The sequence below is a fragment of the Berghia stephanieae genome, chromosome 9, assembly GCF_034508935.2.
Source record: "Berghia stephanieae isolate SIO BIC M18660-M18661 chromosome 9, UCSD_Bste_1.3, whole genome shotgun sequence".
Lineage (NCBI taxonomy): Eukaryota > Metazoa > Mollusca > Gastropoda > Nudibranchia > Aeolidiidae > Berghia > Berghia stephanieae.
The window spans coordinates 34,494,773-34,518,949 of record NC_088368.1 but is presented as its reverse complement, the minus strand read 5'-3'; the positions used below and the strand labels follow the sequence as shown (position 1 = coordinate 34,518,949).

General features: G+C 36.6%; 2 protein-coding genes across 2 annotated transcripts; one reads left to right on the top strand and one right to left on the bottom strand.

The window, feature by feature from the left end:
• Positions 1 to 1,897: 1,897 nt before the first annotated feature.
• LOC144980111 (uncharacterized) lies at positions 1,898 to 10,160 on the bottom strand. The gene is made up of 2 exons (XM_078927652.1): positions 10,018 to 10,160; positions 1,898 to 3,287 (listed from the first exon to the last, which is right to left on the bottom strand). Exon 2 carries the CDS (start codon positions 3,266 to 3,268, stop codon positions 2,780 to 2,782), a length of 489 nt encoding a protein of 162 aa, XP_078783778.1. The 5' UTR covers positions 3,269 to 3,287; positions 10,018 to 10,160; the 3' UTR covers positions 1,898 to 2,779.
• Positions 10,161 to 11,665: 1,505 nt separating this feature from the next.
• Positions 11,666 to 24,091, top strand: LOC144980110 (uncharacterized). Its single transcript, XM_078927651.1, has 4 exons — positions 11,666 to 11,814; positions 13,128 to 13,218; positions 14,737 to 15,252; positions 19,711 to 24,091. Exons 2-4 carry the CDS (start codon positions 13,168 to 13,170, stop codon positions 21,523 to 21,525), a joined length of 2,382 nt encoding a protein of 793 aa, XP_078783777.1. The 5' UTR covers positions 11,666 to 11,814; positions 13,128 to 13,167; the 3' UTR covers positions 21,526 to 24,091.
• The last annotated feature ends 86 nt before the right edge of the window (positions 24,092 to 24,177 follow it).

The following is a 24,177-nucleotide window of genomic DNA, read 5'->3' as shown; positions in this document are numbered from 1 at the left end:
TACGGGATATCTGCATGAGGAAACTGCTCCAAAACTCAAATGGAAAAACTGGACAAAGTGCAAAACAGCAACATGAGGATAATAAGTGGAGGAATGAAATCGACACCGATACATGCAATGGAAACCATAACAGGACTTACAGCTCTATCAGAAAGAAGGGAATCAAAAATTTTGAAACAATACACAGACGTGAAAACAATGACAGATCAGCCTCTTCACGCTAGAGCGCAACAAAAGAAAACTAGGCGGCTGAAAAGATCACACTTTATTGAAAGGGCCCAGCAAATTGAAAAAGATCACGAACTTGACGAAATAATGACCCAAAAATGCAAAGCAAATATCAGAGTACAATTTGGAAAAGGCAAAATCACTTGAAAATCAAGACATCCGTTGGTGACATTTCAACAAAACAAAAACACGGCGAAGAAATCAAGAAGTCTGTACAGAAGTGCATAGATCAAAACTAGCCTGAAAAAAAAATGGACAAGAATCTATACCGATGGTTCATGCAATAAAGAACACACATGCGGGGGCCTGGGAGTGCACATCGAGTACACAAATGGTCAACAAAAGGAGATCAGCAAACCGACTGGTACTCGCACTTCAATCTACAAGTCAGAGGCAGATGCAATCCATGAAGCTGTTAAGCAAATCCTCTCAGAAAATGAAAAACCAAGACACATAGTGATTTTAACAGATGCTAAGAAAATTCTGGAGGATATAATGATGTCCTTTGCGGATGATATAGACGCCTTGGTGGAAGACCTCATGAAGCTAAGCAAGTTTACCAACATTGTACTGCAGTGGATTCCAGGACACTGTGGGATACTTGGAAATCAGATCGCTGACCAACTGGCAAAGGCAGGCAGTCGCATGCAGCAACCCTCCCCAACGTACTCAACAGGAGAAATTAACAAAATGGCCAAATTTATCCAGTCTCAGAGATGGAGAGAGAAGCACCCAGAATACAACATGAATGACCCAATCAAGGTGCTCGACAGAAAGGAACAGGTCATCATCTTCAGACTGAGAACTGGACACAACCAGTTAAAGGAACATATGTGGAGGATGTCCAGAGCAGGTGCCTCTGGACAATGTGACTGCGGACTTGAAAATGAAAATGGACATCATATCCTAATGGAATGTCCAAGGTACAACCAGTTGAGAAGGAACTTCTGGCCTGACCCAACCCCATACTCAACGAAGCTGTACGGCAGTGAGGACGACCTCAGGACCACTGTGGGCTTCATTCACCAGACCGGACTGACCATGTGACGTGACGGGAACGAAGAAGAAGAAGAAGGATCTAAAAACTTCACCCTTTCTAAACGAAGAGAAAACAGTCAAAAATAATTTAAGATAGGCATTTGAAATCCAGCATTGACAATTCAAATTCAAAATACATATACATAGATAATAAAACTCCATGCAGTTTAAATTCTATATCCTCTTTTTACTGATGTCACTTGCCAATTCCAATCCCACCATAGATCGGTCCACAATTCTTCAATAGGTACACTTTTATGTCTGTCATTTTGCGATGAATGTACTGTTATGACCTTTTTCACAGTCACATAAATTCGAACAAATGCTGAATTACTTCGAATTTGAGACGATATTTGTTAATACTAAAGATGCCAAATGTTCAAATTTTTGTTGACTTTTGACATAAGCACCTCCATCAAAATTCAAAATGGTAAATTTGAATTGCCTACAAGAAGTACCAAGCCAACTGCAACAATTGACAAGTCGGAGGAAATTTGACACATGAAAGGGGCTCTTACATTACAGTGGAAACCTGTTAAAGCCAACACCACCAGATAGAAAGATTGGCTGACTTTATCCATTATCAATAGAACATACTTAGGTAATGAGCAGAAAATTTGGAACCAGCAAGAGGTGTTGACCTAGTGCAGATTTCACTGGATTTTATTTATAATTTATTCATTTTTTTACAGTCAATGCTGATACTGATACCAGCAAGACATTCATTTTACACCTAAATCTCAATACGCCGAGAGAATGTGACTAAAAAGCCTTCACCAAAGACTGCTGAGATGCAGAATTAAATTATAATGATATAACTCCATGTCGGCTATGTGGTCTTGTGGTATGACACCGCTTTCGGATCGGAAGGTCCTGGGCTCAAGCCTCGCTTGGTGCATAGTTGAGTCCTTGGGAGAGGCTATTTACTCACATTCTCTTACCGTACTCAGGTGTAAAATGAGTAACTGGCCATTAACAGTTGATTCGGTCGGGGAAAATGGCAAGATCGCTTAGTAGGCGTCATGTTTCGTTTACATGACACGCGCAGCTGTTGGTCAGGGACCCTTTGTAAAGCGCTTTGAGCATGTTTGGTGGATATTGTGCTTTAAAAAAGCTGAAGTTAAACTCCACGTCCCTATGGGCAGGTTGCACTAAAGAATACAGCCTTCTTAATTATTTTTTAAACACTTTTTGTTTGTCAATCCACACTATCCACTTCTACTTATACACAAAATGAAGTGAAACCAATGAGATAAAATAATAGGGTCAACAACAACAGGAAAAAAGAAAAATATTGATGCATTTGCTGGTAAGCAGCATCCCGTCTGAGAAATAAAGGTGTGTGAGTGATTAGCAGCCTTTGTTTCCAGAAAATAATGCTATTTTTTTCAGTCAAATGTTTATGGGGCATCTTGAAATTTTTTTTTTTTTATTTGGTCCAGCCAAACAAATGGAGAGGATAATGTATATATACACACACAGCATATCACTTGAAAAATAACAAGATAACTTTTTACATCCGTTTCTGTAATTTCTTGCCAGTATTAATAAATTGGACACCCCTCTTCCATTTCCCAATCTGTCCATCAATAAAAATATCCTTTTTATCACGCTTCCTCCTAGTCGATTTCTTTCTATTTCTCTCATCACTTCCATCTTCAAATTTGTTATCACCATCCAGCTTCCTCTTCTTAAGCTCCTGAATGTATTCCTTCATGGGAATAGGTTTACCCTTTGGTCTTTTAGCTCCCAACTCAACTAGGTAATTCACCATAGCTTCCTCTTTATCCTCTTCTTTCATTCCAGTCATTGCCAGCTTATGGATATCAAATTTTGCCATCCTCTGATCAAAAATAGGACGCTCTATGGAAGCGCCTGGTTTTGGTATTGAAGGCGATTCTTTTGGAGTGGTTAAGCTTTTTCTCTTTTTGTCTGGATCTTCAAAAATTATAACTTCCACTGTTTTCTTTTCTTTTCTTGTTCTGTTATCAGTTGCTGACATTCTGACTGTATTCAATACTCTGAAAAAAAAACAAAAAAACAAATAAACATAAACAGAATAAGTCCTGGTATTCTACCCAGAAAAAAGTGTAGTCATCCTGGTTAATAAATAGAGCCCTAAATTGCTGCAAATTATGAAAATATATTTTTATAGTCATGCCGTTTAAAAAGTTTAATTTTGAAGCATGATGGTCTTTTGACCTATGTTTTGAAATGATTATGATGCATAATATGAAGAAAAATACTGAGGCGATGGGATCTTACAAGAGTGCGGAATTATTGATACAATGAAATACGGTAATCAAATGGATCAAGAAACAGCGAGTAATATGGTATTGAACAGTTGCTGGCAATACAGGACATCATGCTTGTAACAAGGTCACACAAAGATTGGAAGACACACAAGAATATACAGTGGATAACGATACCCCCTGGAAAGCAACATTGACAACCGGTTCCGATTTTTTTGCTTTCTGTTATTAGTAATAAAACCCCCAAAATAGCGACCTATATTTTAGTAGTAAAACCCCTCTTTAGCGACACCGTTGTAACAATAATTGGCAGTTGATACTGATACCTGACCGTTGTCAGCTTAAACCAATGAAAAACGCCTTTTCCCCCCTCCCAATGAGATCACCAATCAGAACACATGTTTACTAACTGCATGGAATTAGGACTTGTTCATATGGAACCACAGGAAAAGAAGTTTATCAGTGGGGCAAGTGTTGGCCCTAAGTCTCTGTTCATCCAAACCGTGAAACTGTTTGTTTACTAAGACAATAAAGGACATAATTTGGGAATTCCATCATTGTTCTTAGAATCCACGAATTTGTCGATTGTGTGTTCGACGAATGCATGTTTCACTGTATCATATTTTGGGAGGGAGAATTTAAAATGCCAAGCAGGCATCAGTGATGCCTCCTTTCCAAAACCATTTTCTGTCTAATTGAAGTTCTATCAGTATAAAATGTTCTATTTTCAGCCGTGTGAAAAATCGTCCAAGTCACCATAGAGGGAACCTGTGTCACTTTTTACATATTTTAGATTTCCTGTTCAAAAGTTATGAGCCCCCTAACACATACAGTCCTCACATTACAATTTCTTGATATGCACATCATGTCAAAGAACAAAACTTAAGAGGAGTTTGCCGAAACGTCAATTGTTGCATAATTTCCAGTAGTGACCAAAATTTGAATTTTGAAACTGGCCTAGAATGGCTGTTAATTTTTGAGTAAGGATTTCCCTGGGATGAATTTAGGGCATGAGAGATTTAAAAAACCCAAAAACATTGGCCTGAATTCAATTCTAATTCTTGAAAAATAACATGTAAATTGTAAAAGTAAAATTACTACCAGCAATAATAAATTTTGATTTGCCAATTACTGATTTTTAAATTATCTGTCTGAAGCTAAAATTAAAAACACACCATACTTTATTCACAATCAAATGGGATACCTAATTGGCAATGATACATAAAACCAAATGACAGGCCCTGCGCCTCCTGTACAGAGAGAGGGCTACAGTTGGCTAACTCCTCTTGAATAAAATGAGACATTCCTACATTAAAGGCTGTGTTTATTCCCAGCCAGTGTTGTGGATAGTACAATTTGGCTTTTCCCAACTGGTGTTTGGGAATAGTACAATTCACGTATTCCCAACCAGTGTTGGTAAAGCATTTAACCCAAGAAGTGACACAGGGCCAAAAATCGGCCCGAGTTTCCCTTTGTGGTAACAGGGTCGAAGTTCAAATGGCTCAAAAATAGAACATTTTATAATGATAGAACTACAATACACAGAAAATAGTTTTGGAAAGTAAAATGCCATTTTGTTTTTTAAATTCTTTGGAAAGTGGTGCCTAGAATCCAAAAACTTGTAATGCTGGAAAAAATTTGAATTTTGTCTCTTTAAGAACAATTTTAATTATATTAGTAACAACAAGAGATGAAGTGAGTAGAAAAGTGCCAGAAGACAATAGAGAATAAAAAATTTTCGCGGCGGTGATGGGGTTTGAACCCGCGACCTTATTGGTACAACAACTCTGCCTGGCCGGTGAGAGCGTGACTCTACTGTATGAGCTATCCACGAACCCCAAAAAATTTGTATCAAACTCAGGTCATTCATTACTAGAGCTCTCTCTCACCGACTACTGGAGACAGCGGGTCCAACACACAACCACAGCGAAGTTAGCAGGCCAGCAATTAAGCTTAATAGCCATTATTCTCAACACAAACATATAACATAGAAACAATTGAGTATGCTCCGGTATATGGGGTGAATTTTTAATTCAGAAAAGTGAGTGGAGCAGGCACTTATGTTGGTAACAAGAGATGAAGTGAGTAGAAAAGTGACAAAAGACAATAGAGAATAAAAATTTTAGCCAAGCCGGTACATTTCCTTTCTCTCTCTTATTTTTTTTTTGTTTGTTCATTGATAGGCAAATCAGATTGGGATAGGGGTAGGTGTGTGAGTGTGAGGGAGGGTCAATTCACGGCAAAGTGACGTAGCCTACAGGCCTCATTCAGCGGTGTCATTTAGCAAGAAAGAGGAATGGAATGTGGAAAATGTCATCTCAACATCACACCAAACATGAACAAACATAGGTTAGGGCCTAGTGCTACTACTACTAGGACTTCAATATTTTCTGCCACTTGGTTACAAGCTACCTAATGCTTGATAAAAATAAAGTGAACCAATGAAATCTGGTCATGTGACGACATAAAATCTTCCGGTCTTGGTCTTGTAGGCTAGCCTACAAAAGAAAACACTGGTTGGAAATAGCCCAATTCTACTACACTCCAGCACTGTGTCCCCGAACTCCTCGGGACATGCAAAAAAGTTTGAGGAAACCGTGCCTTGCCAAATCAACTTGATGGGGGGGGGGGGGGGGGGGGGGGGGGGGGGGGGGGGGGGGGGGGGGGAAGCAGTGAGGCTCAGCAGTATGGTCTTAGCTTCAAACCCGAAAGATATCTAGTTCGAATATTCACCGTGTTATGTGGCTTTCAACAAGTCACTTCTCATAGCTCAATTTGATTGTCTTGAGCTGCGGTTGACACCTGGGCTTTTCCAGTCTTCCCTTATTATAGACCCTAAGACAAATCTCAACTTGAGGATGAATTAAGGGAACTTTATTATTTATTCACTTTATTGCCTATGTTGAGCGGGATAACTTTATACATATGCTACAAGAAGTTAGTGTGTGTGTGTATGTGTGTGTATATGTGTGGAGGGGGGGGGGGGTTGATAGAAATGGCGATGTGTGTGTTTGTGTGACTGCATGTGTATCACACTGTATATATACATGCTCAGGGTAAAAATTAGTTTTAGGAAGGAATGGAATGATAACAAAGAATAACAAGGAAGAAATTTGGGACATTCAAATGAGTTCCAAGGACCGTGCGTTCGAGGAAATCGTGCAGCAGTGTATCCTTCTCTTTAATCGGTGGGAATAGGTTCTAGTTCTTTTTGTTAAAAAGCAGTCCCTGTCAAGCAGAGTAATTTTACAGATATTTTGACTATCAATAATGTTACCATTATAATATGACTTTTATCAAGACCACCCACGTTCACCTCCCTCAGATCCTCTGTAAAATACTCAACACTGAAAACTCGAAAACACAGAAATCTCGAACAAACAGGCCCGGTTCCGACTTTTTTGAGATTTCCATGCTCGAGTGTAATCAGGAAGGGTGTGGGGAGTGAACCTCTGATCCCATATTTTCACTATGATTGACAGGTGTCAAAACTATGACACTTGTGATCTTCTGAAGTTGCTAATATAGTATTAATAAAGTGCTTCCGAAAGCAGTACGGTGATAATAGCCTGACAGACTATTTTCACCGTATGTATTAGCCAATCAGAAGCCAGGATACTAACTGTGACGTATGTTGTGCCTCTGCATCCAGACCATTAGAATTCGACCCGACATCATTTCTTCCTGCGTGCAGACCAGTTAAAAAAAAAAGGAAAAGTTTGCCAAGCCTTCCACACCATTATCACCATACGGTAAATAGTGTGTCAGTGTCAGGCTATTTTCACCGTACGGTAAAAATCATCCACCAAAATATTACCGTACAGTGATAAAAGTCTCCCACACTATTATCACCGTACGCTGATAATCGTCCACCAAATTAGTACGGGATGGTGAAAAAAGTCACCCACACTATTATCACCGTACGCTGAAAATCGTTCAGCAAAATATTAAGGGATGGTGAAAAAAGTCTTCCACATATATCACCGTACGGTGAAAATCGTTCACCAAGATATTACCATATGGTGATAAAAGTCTCCCACACTATTATCACCGTACGCTGAAATTCGTCCACAAAAATATTACGGGACGATGAAAAGTCTACCACTACCACACTATTATCACCGTACGGTGAAAATCGTCCATATAGATAATACTCGTACGGTGAAAAAAGTCTCCCACATTATTATCACCCTACGGTGAAAATCGTCCACCAAGATAATACGGTACGATGAACAAAGTCTCCCAACACTATCATCATCGTAGGGTGAAAATCGTTCACCAAGATATTACCGTACGGTGAAAATAGCCTCCTACACACGGTCAGGCTATTATCACCGTACGGTGAAAATAGCATGACAGACTATTTTCACCGTACGGTGAAAATAGCGGCTTCCTAACGAAAATTGGTTATTCCCAGACTAGGCACTTTGATAAAATTTTCAATCTCAAAATATCTTGATTTGACTCGGTCAGGGGGATGGGACTTGAAAAAACATAAAATTTGATACCTTATTTGTTTCTCTACGACCTGCGGTTCCAGAGTTATTTCTATTTTTTTATTGAAATTTTTATGTCAATTTTACAGAGAGAATCTGTGATCCCACTGCTGCCTCAAAACCAGCATCTCGCGGCGATCGGGAAATTTTGAGTTTTACAGTCAACATGGCCCACTTATTGTTTTCAGTAATTTTGTTTCAATTAAAAAATAAATGGCAAGTGTTAGGTATCATTTTAATGGTCAGAAAATAAGCTTTATTTTCATATGAATCATTTTCATGGATGAAAAGTATGGAAAAAATTAAGGATAAATGAAAATGAAGTGGCAATTCGGACCAGAGTCTGAATTGCTTCCCGTGGCAATTCGGACTATGACACAATGCGCCTGCGCAATCACAGGAAGTGTCGGAAGTGGAAGCTGGCTCGAAAGTGAAGCGTGGTAAGGTGGGTGGAAGCTGCTCGTTCTCAGTTGCCAGTCAGTAGGAGGGGGAGTGAGCGAGCAAGTCACGGTTTAGAACTCCCGAAGATGACTAGATATACCTTCAAAAGCGGTGATCTATTATTCCCCTTTGTCTTACTTTTTCTTGGGTACTTTTTAATTGTAATTCTAGAACTCCAATGTCTCCATTTTTCCTGGCGCTGATATGACCTAAATGTGTTGCAAGCGCCTTAAAAAACAAAACATAGATCTAAATATTTGTGGTCCTTGGGAGATTACAATTCTTAGTCGCTATTATTAACGTTAACAATCAATTTGCCCTCGCATAGAAAAAAGAGTGTCTTTGTGTAATGATTGGAAGATTTATTTGATTTGCCATGAGCGTGTTGCAAAAGATACATGCATGACATATCTACATTATATATTTTGCTATTTGCGGCCGCGAAAAGTGCAGAGAAAGAATAATAATATGACTTTGGGCATTGAGCGTTTTATTTAAAAGGCAGTATAGGTCGGGCTTTGACAAAAGGCAGTATCTTAATTCTTTTTTAATTAAAAAAAATATGCTGTTTTATTTCTATATAAAAATAGATACTAATGATAAGTTCATTATTCGGGCGCATTGCATTGCAGTATTCCGAATCGAAGAGCTATGGAGTTATTCAGACTCGACCCTGGTTAGCCACGGAGTTCTATGTAGTTTAGACTCGAGTCCGAATTGCCACGGGAAGCAATTCAGACTCGGGTCCGAATTGCCATGGGAAGCAATTCAGACCCGGGTCCGAATTGCCACGGGAAGCAACTCAGACTCGGGTCCGAATAGCCTTTTCCAAATGAAAATGGAAAAAAATATGAGGTTTTTGTCCTAAAAAGTGGGGTTGATGGCGGGAAAAATAAAATAATGAGCGAGTGTATATCAATTTTGATGAAATTTGGCAGAGATATTCTTCAATAAATTGTCTATCGATGTATGAAGTATAAATAAAATGTATCCATAATTTAAAAAGTTCTTATAATTCAAATATTTATACATTTTTATAATTTTATTACATAAGCTTTCTGAGAAAAACAATCAAGAATTAAGAATGATATACACTGTTAGAAAGCTTGTTTTGTGCCCTTTACAATGATACCAAAGTTAGTAACATAGGGTCACAAATAACGCCATGGTGGCCAAAACAGTAAAGGGTCAAAAATAAAGTTCCAAAAAACGAGTTTCACCTTACAGTGAGCCTATCGGCGGCCACTGGACTGGAGTTATCAAAGTGCCTACCCAGACAGGTGTCTGAAAATAACTGCCAGCCAACTGACCTGTTGAGAATAAACACTGAGTGACACAGTCTGTGTCCATTAAAATCCATCATCAACTATGTATATTAACAACAACAAAAAAAAAAAGAGAGAGAGAGAGAGAAATGAAGTGAGTAGGAAAGTACCAGAAGACAGCAGAGAATAAAAGCTTCGCGTGGCGGCGATGGGGGCTCGAACCCGCGACCTTCTTAATGGTACAACTACAACTCCGCCTTGCTGTGACTCTAACAAAAAAAAAATATGCAGATTTACCTCTTCTATTTACAGTAAACGTTTTTCGTCAAAAGCTCCTAATGTGCGTCTATCTTGGATGGATTTCGCATTTCATATCGTTAACTTGAGCGCGGAGACAGGCACAATAATGCTATTGCAGGGGGCTGCCATATTGTTTTTGTAAAAGTCGGACGGAAAATCTATGAATATCTTTTTTCACGGAAATCAGGACAGGGTTGCCAGATTATTTTTCAACAAAATGCCAGGGGAAGACTCAAAAAATGCCAAAACACTCAAAAAAATGCCAAAGTCTGTTGACTCCCATCCCCACTAAGAAAACTACTCACTTTTGATAGACAATTTACTATCATATCCTGGTGGCTTGCGTGTTTTCTTTTCTTTTTTTTTTTTTTTTTTTTTTTTTTTTTTTGAATTATACTAAATTTCCTGTTGGGGTAATTTTTTTTATTAAGAAAAGGTGTCATTTGAAGTATAATATACAAGAAAAGAAAATGCCAAATGAAAATGCCAAATGCCAAATGATTTTTCTAATGCCAAACGGTTTTCAAAAATGCCAGATTTTTGGAATCTGGCATTTAAAATGCCAAACTGGCAACCCTGAATCAGGATCAATTGCAAGATACCAGTTGAGCGTTTAACATGTCAAATCCTCAAAACAGAGAAAATTAATTTTAAAGCGCCTTATGGCTACGATTAAACTCACGTGTGTGTATGTGCTGCCTTGACTTTCCTAAAACTTACGTCTGAATATAAGGCGAAAAGAATCTGAAGAGATTTTTTGAAATTTTGATTTTATTTTCAGACTTATTTCTCTCTGACTTTTCAATATTCACTTCTGCAAGGTTTGGTCAAGATTACCAGCCAGTTTGAATTTTTAATTGGGTTTGGTATTTTTGGCATTTATTCGAAATTTATTAAAATTCAATGAATTTACCACCTACAGATACACAATAATAGCACTTAATTATTTTATTTCACCCTTGAAATGACAAAACAAAGTGAGTAAGAAAATAAAAATGAAATACTTTTTTTCACCCACCTTTTAGTCAGGGAGGTCAATGATTTTATCAGAAAAAGTGTTGCCCGGCAATTTTTATTTCTCATATATCGCGTTTAGCATAATATACAAAAATAATTTGGCAAATGGCAAATAGAAATCCTACTTTCGATTTTCGTTTAACTTGAATTTTTCGAGATCCTTGCCTCTCCTCACTCTTGTTTTTAGTCATCGCCCTCATCGGACTTTAACCAGGGTTGCCAGTTTGGCATTTTAAATGCCAGATTCCAAAAATCTGGCATTTTTGAAAACCGTTTGGCATTAGAAAAATCATTTGGCATTTGGCATTTTCATTTGGCATTTTCTTTTCTTGTATATTATACTTCAAATGACACCTTTTCTTAATAAAAAAATTACCCCAACAGGAAATTTAGTATAATTCAAAAAAAAAAAAGAAAAAAAAAGAAAAGAAAACACGCAAGCCACCAGGATATGATAGTAAATTGTCTATCAAAAGTGAGTAGTTTTCTTAGTGGGGGTGGGAGTCAACAGACTTTGGCATTTTTTTGAGTGTTTTGGCATTTTTTGAGTCTTCCCCTGGCATTTTGTTGAAAAATAATCTGGCAACCCGGACTTTAACTTTAATTTATAATCATCCAGTTCCTGTCCAGATCAGTTCACGTTGCCTACTATCGAAAAGTCGGCACTGTTCGGGGTTGATATCCGTGACGAGAGGCCGGCTATCTTTATAGGCTGCCTCTATTTTCATCCTGGGCCTGGAGAGAATAAAAAAAACAGTCGAGCTCTCATCATCCTGGGTGAGAATAAAAAAACATTCGACCTCTCATTCTGGAGTTTTTCTGTGAATCATTGTATTGATTGATATATATGATCGCATGAATGAATGAACATGGCTGTGCTGTCTCTGAGGACGCAGGGTTTCTGTGGCCTTAAATTCAAGGACTCCTTGATTTTTATATTAATATTACTGAGAAAATCTTGAGAATTTTTTGAATTTCATTTTAGCAGAAAACTCCTTGAATTTTATGAATCACAACTACTACGACCACAACAACATCATCATCATCAGTACCACCACTAGTACAACACCATCACTCACCACTACCAACAGGAATATAACAACCACTACCACATCATTATCAATACCACCACTGCTACAACCACCACTATATCACCATATTTTCACCACTACCACCACAACTACAACCACCACCACTTCATCACCGTTGTCATTACCACCACCACTACATCATCATTATCACTACAACCACTTTTAAAACAGCCACCACCGCAACCACATCATCATCGTCACTACCACCACCACTACTACCAGCACTTCATTATTACCGCCACCACTACTACAACCACCACATCATCAACATTATCACTACCGCCACCACCACCATATCATCATCATAGCACACCTGACCATGATGTATAAGATAAAGAACAACCTAGTGGCGATTTCAAATCCTGATCTCCATAACCAACACGAAAATCCAGGACTTCCCACATGGACAGTTTCACCCCCCTGACATCCACCAAAGACCTCACAAAATTCTAATTTTACCCCAGAACCATCACAGATTGGAACAATTTACCGTGGGAAGTTACATTGCACCCACTGGGTAGATTTTTTTACAGAGCTTCTAGATCACTGCTGAATTTTTCACCTTAATGTTCATGTAAAAATCTTCATGAGTGAAGGTGGACATTAAAGAAACATTCAGAAAAGGGAAGTAATTGCATCATTTTGATGGACAACCATGTCTCACCCTCCTTATTCATTAGCCGTGACACCTTCGTACTTTCATCTTTATGGTCCACTAAAGGAATTGGCTCAAAGTTCAGTCAAATCAGTTTTATGAGGACAGGAAACTTGGACTGTGGCTAGACATGGCTTTGAAGATGATGAAGAAGCCAAGATAATAGTGAAAAATTGGCTCAAAGTTCAGTCAAATCAGTTTTAGGGAGGTGGAGACTACGTTGAGAAATGGCATTCTACGTAGCTAATGTCAACGTATACAAAGGATTGAAAATTGCTCTATCATTCCCTCTCTTTTCTTGATTGTTCATGTAATCTTATTTTTCCTTTGATTTTGTGTTGCAGACATTTTAAAGAGATATCCAGACGATCAAGATAGAAAAAAATGGATGTCCTCATTCCTCAAGCCAACTTACAAAATATCCATCATAATAATGTATGTATCTGTTATTGGCATTGGAAGTGCCAGTGTTACTAGTAGTAGTAGTTGTTGTTGTTGTCGTGTCAAATATACTTTAAATCAAGTATTTCAGTTGTGATGACATAACATGACATGTAAACATGTCTTTCATAAGCTTTCTTTGACTTGATATCCTAAACACTATGACTGTATATATATTCGTTTTACAAATACTCCAATTATAAGTGCTATGTATTATTATTAAGCGACAATAATATTCCATTATTCAAACCAAAATTTAAACAAGAACAGATGAACTTGTAAAAAGTTTATTCGTCCCATTTCCACCATTCATGGGAAATTGAATTCACACATTCCATTTAATTCTAAACATTTTTCAATCAGTTTGTTCTGCATTATTTTAAACAGAACTTGAAAACAATCGAAGGAGACTTAAAATGGTTTCGTTTGACGTTCAAACTGGTTGTGAAAATCAAAACCCAATGCATGACACAATATGGACAATATTACTCTCAATCCCAATTAATATAAATTCAATTCTGGAACAATGTCTCGTCTTCATATGCTCTTATATATATATATATATATATATATATATATATATATATATATATATATATATATATATATATATATTCCTGTTGATGAAGTAGAAAGGATTCATGGAAAAGCAATAGAAAGGAAAGCATTCTCAATTACCAACAATAAAAAAACATATTTTATACCATGAATTTGGTCTTTTGCCATTTGGGAGAAGTTTTTGTCAGATTAAATGTGGAACTAACAAGTATAAATCAACGTTCGTTCCATCAGCAATAAAAATGTTGAATATGTCATATGGTACAGCAAAACCAAGGATTGATGCGTTGACTGATTGACTGATTAATTTGTCTAATGTTAGGTTAGATGAAGTGACCAATTGATAATGATGATAATATTTGGTGTTGAATTGCCAAGAATGTAACGAATTGAAAATGAAATGAATATGTTAATGTTGTGTATGTCGCATGCGTGAAAGAAAGAGGGAAGAGAGAGAGGGAGAGAGAGAGAGAATGGGTAGGAGTGACGTGTCTGTTCAATGTTATAGTTATCATATAACGTTATGACAAGTGTAACTAAATGACAAATTGCCATATTTATGGACAATAAAGATCGATTATTAATATTATTAATATAACCACTCAAATACACTAAGCAATCCTTTGTTAAATAACACTAAATTTGATTTCAGGCTGGAAAAACTTTAAACTTTTAGTCGACCAAAATCTCGTCAGTGTTGGTAATGCAATCTGACATGCTTTTTATGTAGTTATGCACAGTTTATTTATTAATCAAAGGTAATTTTCAGGGGTGCTGAAAAATGAATTGTTTGGGATATAAGGGTTGAAACGATAATGTTTCTGTTCATTTCGGTCTGCCTGAGATCAACTGGACTGTCCACCATTCAAAAAAGATTGTCTGATGTAAACTCTATATAAAGATTATCCCTTCTCTATCTTGTAATTTTTTTCTTTTTTGTTTATCTCTCTTCAGAATCCACCAGAATCTGATAACACCAACCATGACCATTTAACAAAACTAAGCCCTATTTTGGAAATGGCTAACCATTACTCTGGCATGGATAAAAGTTCTCTTGACCCTTTTGTTGCCTTGCAAGGATGTGCCACTGTGGCCAAGCAGAGAGTTAAATCTGTTTCTAAGGCCTCAGTGAATTCTGAGGGTCATAGACAGGTTATATGCCAGGTCTTTTCCAACGATATCAATCTTGTCTCTATTATCGTTACTCATGGTACCGATCCTGACGACGTCAAAAGGAAATTAGCATTGGCTGTATTGGAGAAAATTACTCTGCCACACTTACGAATAGTTTCCAATGCGGAAGTTGGTTTGATTCTGGAAGCTTCAAGAACACCTTTTGTAAAAGATTGCACTGCTGCTTCTACAACTACATCTACGATTTCATCTCTTGAAGGTGTGGCAAAAGGCATGAGAGTGCAACCAAAAGTCGAAAACGATGTAGGCTACATCGGTGTGGCAGAGAATTCTGAGGTAAGTTGAAATTGGTACAGGAAGTGATTGATGTCCAGAAAAGTACCAAAAACTTCTTTTGCTTATCCATATAACACTCTATTACGTTTTGTAAAAACTCAGTGGACTTTTTGCATATCAGGAATAAAACTACTACTTTGAATTTGAACATCGCAATGAAAATAAAAAGGGAGCAATTATGTGTACAATATTGTTCTAATAGCCACATGATTATTTGGACAAGGTAATTATAAAGATTGGGGAAAATAAAACAAATATGATATTTGAATACTGTTGATAATAATAATAAATAGGACAATATATTAGAGAGAGAGAGAGAGAAGAAATAGAACCTTTGCAAGATTCGATCCACTTCATATAGGTCATAAGTATAACAGCTAAATCATTTTGCCACAAGAGTTACCTGCCTTTTGGCCATTTTTAATCATACCATTCTAAATTATTTTTTTTCTTCTTAGCTTTTAAGTGACATCCTGGGTGGGGATCCTGACCTCCCATTGTGGGCAGGGAGGTACATGCTATGTCTTCTATCCCCCCATACCCGTTTTCCAATTGTTTCCTGTCATTGTTTTGGAATGAGATTACTTAGTTTTGTCCTGATCCTTGCCGGAGTTCCTTGGCTGAGAGGGAAACAGTCGAATGTATAGTTATAGTTTTGGGAGATGATATTTTTTTCCTGTAAATCATCTCTCTGTTATGCATTGTATTATGTTTAGTTTACATATTATATTATATGATTGGTAAACATTTGAGTGTATTCCTCTTTGTTGGGACCTGTGCTTGTGTCTGGATGAGACTTTTAGGTGATCTCAAACTAAGTACTTTGACGGTGTGCTCTTGGAATCTACCTCTCTGTTCCCTATTTGAACCAAAGCCCCTTTGTCTTACCTTTTCTTTTGATTGTAATTCTAGAACTTCTTACTATCCCATTTCCTTTCTTTTTACTGGCGCTGATATGACCTTAATGTGTTTCAAGCGCCGTAAAACCCTTAAAAACAAACATAAACAAACTAAGTGACATCATTTTTCTTCTTTTCATTTCATGGTTTTGAAAATGTTGGTTGCAAGTACTTCATACTTGTATTTTATTATCAAAGCTATAATGTACATGTTTTAACTCGAGTGACCAATTTTTGTGATTCTCAGTGATAATTGGACTGAAAAATTGAATTGACCAGAGCCGTTATCCCTTCGGTTTTCATATTCACATCGCCCAAATAGCCATAACATAACATAGAATTGTTTAAGCAAAATTTTCAGAATAATCTCTTCGAAATAAAAATTCTTCTTATCAAACAGACAGACATCATAATAATCAGCCACTATACATCAAACAGACTAATGAAAAAGAAAAATAAGAAATCTGAGAAGCTATGCACGGTCTGATACAGTGCCAAAATAGAAAAGATGAGAGAAAAAATCATCATATCAAAAAAGCCTTCCATAACTTAATATCAAACCTCAGATTACTTGTTAGCACTTGCTACCATTATCATTACACCACAGAGGCTGAGGACATAAGTGCAAAATTGGTTTACTATTATTTGCCATTTTATGAAAAAAATAAAAAATTCACTAAAGTAATAATGAAATCATGAAGTAAATCTGGCACAATAGTAAGTTCCAAGCTTAGCATATCAGGGGTTCGAATCATGTTGGAGATGCCAGGATTTAAAAAAAAAAATTTTGTAATCTCCACAATTGATTGTCTCTGTCCTTTATGTACCCAACTGCTGTCTCAAACTGATATCATGTCTGGGTGAATTTGATGCTAATTGGGAAGAAAAGTCGTGATGTCACACCTTTCTACTGTTCTGGTTCCAAAATCATTGAAAGTGTGCGTAACCTGTCCTTTGGAGGAGTAATTAAGACTAGGTTACATATTTAATCATAAGGTAGCATAACTATGTTTGTTGCAAGGCGTATAGGCAGATTATAAAGATAACAGGACTTAGAAAAGCAAGGATGGATGATCTTTATTGACGACCAGCGTATATTTAGACAAGAAAATAAATTGCCATTACTCTGAAATCAGAAGATCATTTACACAAGGTATGTATTTAGTTCTCCAGAAGAGTGGTTTTACTCTTCCAATGAGATTGGAACCAGTTTTTTGACATTACATTTTTGGTCCCTAATCACTTGCTAAATACTTGACATTGGGTACAACATACCTGCCGAATCTTACTAATTTTTCGTAATTTTACAAATTTTAGTCAAATTTCATGGCCAAATACGAAATTTTATGGAAAATTGCGAATGTTTAATTCTTAATAATACTTTAATAATAATAAGAAGAAGAAGAAGAAGATCTATAACTACTACTACTAATAGTCATAATAATAATTATATTGTGGTTGTTCGTACACAATTTCAGAAATTAAGAATTTCCTTGTCAAATTACAAAAAATTGACATAAAAATTACTTAATTTGAAGTTTTCAATTTGGCATGTCTGGGTACAATGCCATATAGAAGCAATGGGTCATAATATCTTGTTTTATTCATCTCTCATTACATTTAATAACTTATTCCGAGAGAAAAGGACCTGGGCTGTGTTATAGAGACATGTATAGAGTGTCTAACCCAAGAACAATGAAGCTTGAAAAAATAAAGGCATAGATATTATATCTTCCTAAAAATATTCCTTAAAACAAAAATTACAGCTTGGGTAGTAATCTGAATCTGAATGTTACTCAAAGTCGACTCAGTTTTGAGTATTTGTATTCGAGGGTGGAGAGAGTTGTTGAATGTGGCAGCCAAGGTTGGTGTTTGAGCTGAAGAATTTTGATAATCTTGGCTTGAAGGTGTCCAAATCTGTTGTGGTCACACATGATTCGGGAAGAACATTCCAGTCTTTGATAGTGTGGGTGAAAATGAATTTTTGAAGATGTTTGTAGTTTGCAGATTGGTGTTTTAGATTTTTTGAGCGTGTTTTTCTTTGAATGTGTGAATTTTGTTGTAAATCTAGTTGTTCTGGTGAAATGGCCGTCCTTTTGTTTGTAATTTTGAACACGGGAGTTAGTCATTATTCTTTCTGTCTGTCAAAGTTGTTTATTAATTTCTTAATCATTTGCTATTATGATAGTGATAGTGTTTTCGTTTTAACAGTTTCAGCGTTTTACACACCTAAGCTGTTATGTAATTTCCTCGTGGGGTAATTACTGTCTTTCACGCGGCATCTATGTCCTTGTCTGGGCATTTGATAATCAACAGGAATCACTTGTGTTATCCAAAGTGAGAAAATTGTGGGTTGATGATCATGCCCAAAGAAACAAAAGTGCCCTGTGCGGAGCTCAAACCAGGACCTTCTGGGTCACAGCGCAATGCCTTAACCACTTCGCCCCTTCCTTCCCGATACATAAACATACCATCATGTATCAGACAATTAATTCCTTACTGTCAAATAAATAGTTACAGAAAATTGGCTGATTAATTTTATTTGGTTCTGTAGAGCTATATCCAGGTTAATCCTATTTCCATCGTACTTTGATATTTTTTTTACTATTCTTTTGATAAGATGCCATTCTTTGACAAGAGGGATCTCAAAAAATCAGTCCTGAGTGAAGTTAATTTTTTTTTTTTTTCTGACCCGTCTGTCTCACTTAGTAGTGATTGGGTAGCTGGGTTTTAGATCCATGAGAGAGTACTTTTTGATGGATTAGCATCCTATTTAAGGGTAGCAAGCATGTGTTTCTGTTGCTATTAATGATGCAGAAAACTGTTCCATGAGCCATATATATGACTCTGGAGGACTCCTGTCTTATGACAAAAGAATTTTCCATGTTTATGACCGAATGAAAAGAGATCATATAAATTATCAACTTTGCTGTCATTCAAAACTGGTTTGATTGCATTTGAATTGAGTGATCCTCCGAATGAACTACCAGGACCCTAGTTTTCATCAGCTGTGATCATTCCATATTTAATTTTTAATTGTTTTGGGATACTTAAGTAGTAAGTCTTGTGGAAAGGGTGAGAGAAAAAAGTTGTACTCTAAATCCTGTGAAAAAAAATTATCAAGTGCTATGTTCTCTCATGTGATGAACATTTGTTTCGCTTATACAAAATCCCAAATGATGATTGAGAATGTCTTTAACCATTTAGTTTCATCAGTGGATGACAATGGTAGCAGGCTCCGACTTTGACGTCTTTCTCTTTTGGCTAAACACTTTACACATAAAATTACTTGAATCATTTGAAAGAGTAGCTGGCCAAAGGCAGTAGGCATACATACGATTTTGATAAGGTATTGGTCTATAGTGCATTTGATAATTGTTCATGGTCAAGGGACTTTTTTTTTTGGGGGGGGGGAGGGGGGTATACATTTATAATTTATATTGATTGCGTATCAATTTTGAAAAGTAAAAATACCATTAGCTCAAGTAAATCTAATAACATGCCCACTAATTTGCATTATTATTTAATAATAATTTTTCCTCTAAAATGTCTTTCTCAGAAAAATATTACCAACGGGCCGAGTGAAAAAATGCCCTCATGTGATTCAAGGTTGAAAACCAGTTCTGAGCCCCCCTTTTCTTTGTTGAGCAGGATTAATAAATTTTCCCAAGATAAAGATTTTGATTCCTACATTGCATGGAGGTGTGAAAAAAATCCACTTTTAAAAATGGTACGACAACTCAGTCACATGTATGCAACAGTTCCTTTCAAAAGTGATTCTACCAAACCAGTCACCATAATACAAGTCTTATCAAATGTCTCGGGTATCACGTTGGAGATCAAGAAGTGTGGGAGGTGCTCATGCTCCAGGTACTCAATGCTGATGGATAAGCAGGTCATCTTGTTTTCTTTTTTCGCCACAACAGCAGAGAAACCAGATCATTTCATTTGTACATCAGTTCTGGACAAAATATCCATGCCTTATCTCTGCTTGATTCAAAATACTTTACAATCCTCCTCTTTCCCTTTCACAAACAGAGCAGATATTAGTCTCAAGAATGATGTCATTTTGGACACCTGGCAAACAGAGCATGAGAGAGAGGAATTCAAGACAAAATATTCAAAACCCATTAAGTGGAAAGACTTTTGTCTTTTCCAGTCAATTAATGACGCCGATGGTCACAGTTTTGTATTGAAAGAGAGTTTAAGCTTAAACAAAAAAAACCTTAAATATTTTCATGTTGTAGATAAAGATGGCGATGGTAATTCTATAAGAATTGGCTATGTCAAACTTGATAGCGAAATAATAGCATGTAAAACATTGCCGTTAACACAAATCAAAAGTAAAACTTTAAATCGTTTGTGTCTTAAATTATCTCTCATAAATCTAAAGAAATGTCACTGGACAATTCGTAAAGTGTTGCATTTGAAAAATAATAATAAAAAGTTGCAGCCAGTTGATGTCTTGCCATACAATTCTCTGAAACAACAACAACAACACCAGCAGCAGCAGCAGCAGCCACAACAGAAAATTTTACAAGCATTTGATAGTTCGAGCAAAGGTCATCAACTCCTGAAAAAGATGGGGTGGAATGGAGGAGCTATTGGTCAAAGAGATGGCGGTATCATAGAACCTATTGCTGTCAAGGTGCTAGCCAAGAATTCTGGATTGGGGTATGATAAGGAGAAAGATGCGGAAAGACAAAGAGATAGCAAAGCTAATCCAATTTTGAAAATGTCAGACATATCGGACACTTTCCATAGCGACCTCCTTGAAGCCTATGACAATTCGAATTTTTACAGGCCCATGTTTACACCATGTGTGGGCCGTGATTTACAAAAGGAAGTCAAGAAAATGGCATATGACCGTAACATGAAAGTCGACCATAGTCGCAGCAATGGTATTACAATTAGTAAAAATGTTGAAATTTACTCTCTTTTCACACAATGTTTCAATGCTGGTGGAAAATTGGACTTGTATTGTCTGATACCACCTCAGGAAGAAGTTGATGGATCCCCATCTGACCTAACGTTTATGAACAATTTGGATGTGGAACAACTGTTAAAGAATAATAAAGCTGAGAGAGGAGGCAAAGAACTGGTAAAAAATGGAAAGAATAATAAAGCTGGGAGAGGAGGCAAAGTGAATCAGGTATCAAAAGTGTCAGAGAAAGCACAATCTAAATCTGTGCAGTGTAATATGGTAAATCTTCCCAAGTTGGACAGATTGAATCCAAAGAATGAGTCGTGTAAACTAATTTACGAATTAGATAGCAGTGGCAGTGGCAGTGATGATGATGATGATGAAGAGCACTGTTCTGCTGAGAGTGCAATAAGTTTGGGACGGAAAAGACGTCGTGAAGAGATCGATTGATGATAGTTAAAACACTTGGAGATGATTGGGATAAAAATGAGAATTATGATAAAGGAGTAAATAAGGATTATTTATCATAATTCATATAATCGTGCCAATTGATAGGAAAATAGAAAGAAGGTATATGGTGAGTTAAAATGAAAAAAAGGAATTTGAATGGTGAACTATGATGAGGTAAATTCTTGTTGTCTGTTTCACAACTTTACCTATTTTACTGTTCTCCATTTCTTGCATGTTTTTCTTTTCTTTTCCTGACATGATTTTGTCAACTATTCAGTTTTGCCCGTAGTTCTTTTCAGATAGCAGAATTTTCTGCGAACATCCCCCCCCCCCTTTATTTTAAAGGTCTAAACGAATCGTAACAAGCTTTTTACAATCACGTTTTTTCCTTAATCTTATTCTTGATGACTGTGATGTTTATATATGTGATGTTTATAGTTGTGATATTTAAATTTCAGTATAAAGTTTTCTACTTGGTGGGGTTCCTGACCTCCCATAGTAGGCAGGGAGGTATTCACTGTGTCTTCTATCCCCCTGTATTGTTTTCCAACATGCTTTCTGTCTTTGTCTTGGAATGAGATTTCTTGGTTTTGTCCTGGTCGGATACCCTAGCTGAGAGGGAAACAGTCAAATGAATAGTTAGTTTTGTGAGATGGTATTTTTTTGCCTTGTAAAGTTATGCACTGTATTATGTTTTGTTTACCTATTATATATGACGTAAACATTTGAGTGTATTCCTCTTGGTGGGGACTTGTGCTTGTGTATGGATCAGACTTTTAGGTGATTTCAAACTAAGTACTTTGATAGTGTGCTCTTGGAATTTACATGTTTCCTATTTGAACCGATTCCCCTTTTTTGGGTGCTTTAATTGTAATTCTAAAACTTTTTACTATCCCATTTTCTTCCTTTTTACTGGCGCTGATATGACCTTAATGTGTTGCAATCGCCATAAAGCCCTTAAAAACAAACAATAAACAAAAAGCCTTCCAATTCTTAATTCCTCATTATTATTGAGTGGTCATAATTTATAACAATAATTACAATTGTAAATTCTAATATTCCTATTGATTTACTTTAATTGGAAAGAAGATCTGAATTTTTGAAATTGGAATATTTAAATATTTTGTGAAAATAAAGATTGTTTTGATCTTGGCCTCAGGAAAAGATATCCTGATTTTCCAGCCTAATCCAGTTTTTCTTGTATGTATATTTATAATGAGTTGACAGCTTTGAGAAATTGAGCTTTTATATAGCGCAATATCCACTAAATGTGCTCAAAGTGCTTTATAAGGGGTCCCTGACCAACATCAACACGTAACATGTAGAACGAAACAGGCAATATTTCAATTTTTTCGGACAGAGACAACGCTGTAACAGCCAGGTACTCATTTTACTTCTGAGTACGGTGAGAGAATGTGAGTAAAGAGCCTTTTCCAAGGACTCAACTATGCGCCGAGCGAGACTCGAACTCAGGACTTTCTGATCTGAAAGCGAGTGTCATACCACAAGACCACATAGCCGCACAAAAGGGAAAAGGGAAGTGCATAAGTTTTTTTTTTTAGTAATTTATATTTTTAATTTTTTTTGGTTTTTTTTTTTGGTGTAAATCATCTCAATCTCAATATTACTAATTTCATTGGTCATTGTGTAGATAAGTGGTCTGCTGGTATGGCACTCGCCTTAAGTCCAGGGTTCGAGTCCCATTCTTAGCATTGCATCTTGTATGTGTATAATGAGTTGACAGCTCTGAGAAAGGGAAGCAGTATACATAAGTGTTTTTTTGAGTAATGATTTTTAAAAAAAATGAAATCATCTCAATATTACTTATTTTGCTGATGGGTGTTCTGCTGGTATGGCACTCGTCTCCAGTCCAGGGTTTGAGTCCCACTCTGAGCAGTGCATAGTTGAGTCCTTAAAAAGGGCTCTTTACTCACATTCTCTCATTGTACTCGAGTGTAAAATGAGTACCTGATTGTTTAAGGCGATGTGTCTGCAAAATGTAATATGACCTAACAGGCGTTAAGTGTTTGCTATTAGCTAGGGGCCCTTTTTATGGATACTGTCGTATATGAAAGTCTAAATACTCTAGTCATTGATATTGTCTAGCAATTTGAGTTCATAAGTTTTATGGGTATCTTGTGTTATATAAAAATCTATTTTTTTTTTTTTTGGATGCTTATTGGTAGTTACAAAATGTATTCGAAGTAACCTTTCGACTGTCACATCATCTCTTTTTTTAAAAGATGTCCCTGGCGTTGGTTGACTTGGCCCCATTTTGTTTTCAGCGCTGTTTAATTTCAAAACATGAGTGAAAAATGATTATGCACATCCCTCATTCAGATGTATAATTATTGGTTTTCTGTTATAATTGGGTTGTCCTCTATGCAAGGGTTGCATTATGCAACAGCATTGTGGCATATTTTCATTATCAACATTAATTACAGGCCTTTGGTCTTTGGTAGTGCAAAGATTGAGCCTGAAACGTCAATGATAAATTGATGAATGAAAACTAGAACTGAAATAAAAAGTTATTTTGTTTAGTAACTCATTGTTTTTACAAGTTTCATAATTGTTATTGGTATTTTTATTCTTGTGGCTAGCACTGCTATACCTCCATCCAACTGCCACCACTACCACTACTACCACTACTAC

Excerpts from the sequence above, each read along its gene's own strand:
- LOC144980111 (XM_078927652.1), bottom strand. The coding sequence starts at position 3,268 with ATGTCAGCAACTGATAACAGAACAAGAAAAGAAAAGAAAACAGTGGAA.
- LOC144980110 (XM_078927651.1), top strand. The coding sequence starts at position 13,168 with ATGGATGTCCTCATTCCTCAAGCCAACTTACAAAATATCCATCATAAT. Across the intron at positions 13,219-14,736 it reads AAAATATCCATCATAATAAT|AATCCACCAGAATCTGATAA; the intron begins GTATGTATCTGT and ends ATCTCTCTTCAG. Across the intron at positions 15,253-19,710 it reads GTGTGGCAGAGAATTCTGAG|AAAAATATTACCAACGGGCC; the intron begins GTAAGTTGAAAT and ends TGTCTTTCTCAG.